At 39.2% G+C, this 6,000-nt stretch overlaps 1 protein-coding gene across 2 annotated transcripts in view; it reads left to right on the top strand.

Moving 5' to 3' along the window:
• Positions 1 to 3,933: 3,933 nt before the first annotated feature.
• Positions 3,934 to 6,000, top strand: part of LOC150089317 (cell adhesion molecule DSCAM-like) — a 504,714-nt gene continuing 502,647 nt past the window's right edge. For both annotated transcript variants that reach the window (XM_090368497.1, XM_090368496.1), the window contains exon 1: positions 3,934 to 4,199. In XM_090368497.1, coding sequence (XP_090224623.1) covers positions 4,076 to 4,199 — 124 coding nt within the window. In that variant the 5' untranslated portion in view covers positions 3,934 to 4,075. The remainder of the gene's footprint in view (positions 4,200 to 6,000) is intronic.

The following is a 6,000-nucleotide window of genomic DNA, read 5'->3' as shown; positions in this document are numbered from 1 at the left end:
ATTATGAAAAGGCATTTGACTCCATACAGCATAAGGCAATGTTTCGGGCACTGGAAAGACAAGGCATAGATACTCCATATATTATGATTTTGAAGAAAATATATGAGAGTGCTACTTCCTTTATTAGACTAGACAAAGACAGTAGCAAATTTAAAATCGAGAAAGGAGTTCGACAAGGAGACACAATATCTCCGAAGCTGTTTACTGCTGCCCTTGAGGAAGCTTTCAGAAGATTAGACTGGTCGCAGAAAGGAGTCAATGTGAACGGAGAGGACCTAAACCATTTACGATTTGCAGATGACATTGTGGTCATAAGCCACGATCCCAAAGAATTAGAGGAAAATCTTAATCAGTTATGCACAGTTAGTAAGGATTTTGGACTAAAGATGAATATGGCTAAAACAAAAGTAATGATGAACAAATATGCCACAGAAAGGGAAATAATGATTGAAGGAGCAGTAATTGAAAAGGTGGAGTCATATACTTATCTGGGACAAGTTATTAGCTGTAATAATGATAAATGGCTGGAAGTCAAGAGAAGAATAAATTTTGGATGGATAGCATTCAGGAAATATAGTCACATACTGAAGAGCAATATCCCAGTTTGTCTGAAACGTAAAATAATGAATCAATGTATACTCCCCACCATGACTTATGGAAGTGAAACTTGGGCACTCACCAAAAGAATGGAAGAGAAGCTAAGAACTACACAGCGAAGAATGGAACGAATTATATTGGGAATCAGACTGTTAGATAAGAAGAGAAACACATGGATTAGGCAGCAAACTCAAGTAAGGACATTCTTATCAAAACTAAAGAACTAAAATGGTCTTGGGCAGGACACATAGCTCGAAGACATGATGACAGATGGACTAAGAAAATAACAGAATGGTACCTAAGAGGAGCTAGAAGAAAACCTGGAAGACAAAGGCGGAGATGGATAGATGAAATTCATGAGTTTTTGAGTAGTAAATGGATGGCCAGTGCTCAAAACAGAAGGAACTGGAAAGTTGCTGGAGAGGCCTTCATCCTGCAGTGGATTGAAAATGGCTGATGATGATGATGACGTCAAGGTATTTAATTTGCTATTTTAGTTTAATTTAAATTAATTTAGTTCGCTGAAAGAAAGGGCGTTCTGAGAAATACTGCAAAGGAATCAATAAGAAATGTAATAATGAACTGTTCCATAATACAGGATGCTAACACAGATTTGAAGAAAGCAGTGTTCGATGATTTTGCAGAATGAATTCCTATGTGATAAGGCATGATACCAGAATAACGTCTTTGAAGGGCGTACAGTCGGATCTGAAATGAAAGTGGAAAAGTCGACAAATTTAAATTCCGGAACAGGTTTTCAGTAGCACGAAGAGGACCTTGATACCAGAGGTAGTGGGACGAATAAAGACATTTTATGCAAAAACAATTGCGTAGCATAGCACAGAAGTATAACTGAAGCAACAGAAGGTAAGACGGATGTGATGCTTATAATTCACATTTCATGGGGATACGAATGCAATGAGTTTGTAAGTGAAAGAGTGATGGAATATTATAAGTCTTCTATGTGGAAGCTCACAGAAGCTCTAGCGTGACCATGTTCTTCCCGATGAAGAAGATGGCCATCATAAACATAAACACTGAATAGTACACTACGCATTTTAACGATACAAGATCTCCAAACAGTTGATCGTGTTGTATAGAAAAACCGCACCTAAAGTTGTCAAAGATTCACTAGAAAGTTTTAAAAGCTGGCGTAATTAACATCAACATATAACTTACAAGTGAAATAACCAGTAGGCGTTGCATCAACAGGAGTTCCATCACGCGCGAGCCGTCGCAGCTAAACCTTTCATCAGGGAAATTAATACAAAGCGAAGGATATAATGGTGTCCTCCTCGTATGTATAAGGAGTGTATGTGTCAGCGCCAAAGCAATTAAGGCTGTTAGGCGTCAATACGTTGCGTCTTCGATTGCAAAAATAATGAAAATCTTGACTTTCCAGGAGAAAAAAAACAACTCTTTCTTGAGACCAACTAACTCAATCAAGTTGGAAAAAAAAAAAAGCTTATTCCCCGCACCATTGACAACATTCGAACTGGGGCCTTCTCCAGCCGGTGTGGTAGCGGTGATGATATTCACCGTGCTACCCACAAGGACCTGCTCGTAGGAATAGCTTCGAAATTCCATCGTGCGCTATTCTGATCAAATGAAAGAACTTGTGCGCGGCGTCACCACGAAGAACGTTTTTAAAAAGTTCTCGAGTAAGCACTGAGGCGGCTGATGTTATGCAGCATATTGTCTGTGAACTGTATATATTTGACGATCGATTTGCCAGTTTCTGGGTTAACATTCCGAGTTCTAGAGATAAAGTCATGTAACACATGATCGAGATGGACTATTCAGCTACTGCATGGAAAATATGAAAATTCCTCCTGTCTCAACGGAAACGAACATAGATCTAGTTTATAGCCATTATATATCGACGCATCGTGACCTTATCTGCCTGGGTTGTATATTCCTGTTTCACTGTAATAGCAAATAAGACGTTTGAAAACGACCGCACTGTCCTAACTTTGAAGACCAGTGTGGCAGTCTGATGAGTAACAATTCGGTGGTACGTTGTTGGACCGATGGTTCCTGCTCGATGGACATTAAACATTTTTATAGTTTTCGCTGTTTTCTCAATAGATCAGTGTTCTACCCTGCCCACATCACAAATTCCGTCCGCTTCGTTTAGTTAGAGTAACAAGAGGCTGATGGCCTGGCTGCTCTAGAACAACCGTGGGACGGACAATATGGTCTATGGAGGCCAAAGGCCTTTATCCCCCCCCAACCTCCCAATTTTCTAAAGTGAAAGAGAAAATTTCCATTTACGAGTGTCATAAATTAGTAGAAAGTGTAAAATGAAGACTACCTGCTGCAAAATGCCATTTGTTAAGATTGGCAGTTTCTCACAGCGTGTCTATACTTAGGGTAATCCAGTGTGCGCATGTTGTAAACATTGATAGCGTTATCGATAAAGCAAGCTGTAGTCTCTCGATATAGCTACCGTACCTGGGTGCTCGGGTTAATAAATGTCGTTCTAATTTTAGATAGTCTTGAAGTTTAAAGGAATCGGTGGTGTCCTCGACTCGGTGTTGACAACAGTTGTTGCTGATAAGGCTGTTTCTTTCTCGACTAAATGAGTTTTCGAGATGAAATATAAACCGCAGCTGACACTTCATTTGGGACCAGCATCAGGAGAGAAACAGCATTACTTAAGCACTGCGCTACTGTCAAATGCATATGCCACACAAATCTCTACCATTTATGTTTACTTTGAAATGATCCGAACCTATTATTAGGAACCAGCATCTTTATTTAGAACCCGCCTCCGAGTTTGTGTACGTTTCGCTTAAAACTGCACTTACCGAGGAAAGGAAAAAAGTGGGCGCACTAAAATAACTCTTTCCTTACATATCTCTGATTAGTGTTTTCAGATCTCTCATGACCCGACCTCTAGTGGAAGAACATCGTTACTTCGTGAGCTGCTACAGTTCTGGGCCGATCAGCGCTGCCCGATTAACCTTCAGTCAGTGGAGAGGACGCTGCGGTAGTCACTTACTGACGGCGGCCACGCGTCGGCGGAATCTGCGCCAGTGTGTACGGAAGTTGCGCCGTTAGCTAGTGTACAGTTCGGAGTCCTGCATCGCCCTCCTCTTACTGCTCTTCGGTGTTTTGCTCCTAAATCATAAGACGCTTCCTTCGACCTCGTTTTCCACCTCCCAGATCAATTCCTCTTCCACGAAGAATGAATGTGTACGGGATGTAGTTCAGAATATGTGCACGAAATCTAACGAACCTCAATTAGTCGCTGCTCTGTTTTAACAGGCCGCGGATTCCTGTCAACAACTTGCGGCCTCTCTCTGTCTCTCTCTCTTTCTGTCTGTCTTTCCCCTTTCCCCCCCATCCACTTCTCTTTCTTTCCTGGAACTTCCCAATCCCTGTCACCGAGAAAACGGATTGCAGTGCAGCCTACCTTTCCAGTAGGCAGGTAAACTTATGGTCAATGTGTTCGTGAAAGCAGGCCGGTGAGACAATGAGGGCGGACACAGTTTACTGCTTGTGGCTTCGGATGCCCATCTGTGTGGTGTTCACTATCTGTTTGTTGGGGTTTAGTACTGTGGCACTTGATACGGAGAATGTGAGCGCGACGATTGAAGGTAAGAGTTTTTAAACATAATTTTATCTTTATTTTAATTAGTCCAATTCTAGAGTTCACAGTTAATATAATTCGCTTCTTTGGATGATGGAGATTAATGCAGTGCTCAAGCTGAATTGCAATTTTAAGTTCTCGCATAGTCCTTAACCTTTTATCCTCTTTGACAAATTCGCATTATTGAGCAGCTATTGATCAGAATTTTATGCCTTCACTAAAGTGACTTTACTTTCTATAAAAATGGCATGCAACTTTGCGCAAGACACGAAGATTGCAATGACATTTCGTGTCTTTAAATGTCATTTTTATTTGATATGCTTTTTTCCTTTATATTTCGCTTTCGTCATTATTGTTTTTCGATGGACATTATAATCAGATATTACTTCTTTTTTTGTAATAATTTTGCTTTCCAACTGCATCTAAAGAAATATCGATGACCAGAGGTTGCTCTTTCCTAACATATTCATTCAACTTCGACACATTTCCTATACTTCTTCGCGATCTCGGCGTGAGACTTGTCGAATCCTTTCAATTCCACTGCGTCATGCGCATTTGGATGATGAGATGCTCTTTTAGGGAAAGAAAAGCCGACTTTTTTTCAACGCTCTTGAGAAGGCAGAAGAATAAAGAGCAAAAAGAACGAACAGGTTCAAGGATCTTCGATGTACTTTAAAAAGGAAAAATGTGTAGCTTGAGGAAGTCTAGATTTAGAATTTTAAACCGGATTTGCAACATTTTCTAAGTATTCCTGGAGCTTTATATATCGCTCAAAAAGTAGTGAGATAGGTAAGCTCATATAATCATGGAAAGTAACAATAAAATTATTGAGCTTCTCAAGTTCTGCGCAGAAAAATAATGATTTCTCTGAAATGATTTCTTTTCTGTTATTCTTAAACTGTATTTCTAATTTTTATACGAAATGTACCCAATTAATCCTCCTTAAAACTTATTTAAAAATACCAAGAACATAAAGTTAATTTTTTTTCTCAGCTAACATGAAGATCTATTTGTATGCGATTTTTATCCATTTATTATCTCTTGTGAAAGCTTATTTACCAAATCGTTTACAAGGAATTTTTCTTCTCGAGGTATGTTTACGCTTAGGCAAATCTAAGTCGTGTTGAATTTACGATAAGTAATCCTTTCTTAATGAATGTACTAATTTAGGTTAGCGCTAATTATCAAAGTGTCAAATAGATTTCAACACCCAATTAGTATTTTGTTTTCCTTCTATAGATCTCTAAATCTATCTTTCAATATCATACTTATATTGCGGAGACGGGGGAAACCCCTGGTGCCGTTAGACCCTAAAAAAACACTATCATACTAATATTCCTTACAGAATAATATGGATATTCTGTATTATACCCAATAGATGAGACATGCCAGATGAGACATGGTCTCTTCCATGACCTTGAAGAAATTAACCGAACGATTCCAAGCTAGCAAGCACTCGGGCAATAACTGAGTGAATCGTGCTCTTTGTGATGATCTAACAGCCATATGGATTAATTTCAAACCTGAAGCAAACAGTAGGTTTGGTGTAAATGTATTATTGATCGGATACGTCAGCATTGTTGATTAAATCAATCAACCTTCTGTATAACATTTCTGGACGGATCATTATACGTTCCCATTCTTGTTAAACTACTTTAATGCAGTGGAAAGCATACGCATGCATCTTCAGAGTTTCAAATAACAAGACTGATCAGATTTATGACACTTTCTAGACGTGTTTCGCTTTCAAGATTGCAACGATTTCTGCATCATGACTACACAAGATTGATGAGGAAACAAATAGGAGG

The sequence above is a fragment of the Mastigoproctus giganteus genome, chromosome 2, assembly GCF_048544385.1.
Source record: "Mastigoproctus giganteus isolate SK-2022 chromosome 2, ASM4854438v1, whole genome shotgun sequence".
In the NCBI taxonomy this organism is placed as follows: domain Eukaryota; kingdom Metazoa; phylum Arthropoda; class Arachnida; order Uropygi; family Thelyphonidae; genus Mastigoproctus; species Mastigoproctus giganteus.
Note: the sequence above shows the minus strand (reverse complement) of the source record. Positions and strands in the feature narration are given on the sequence as shown.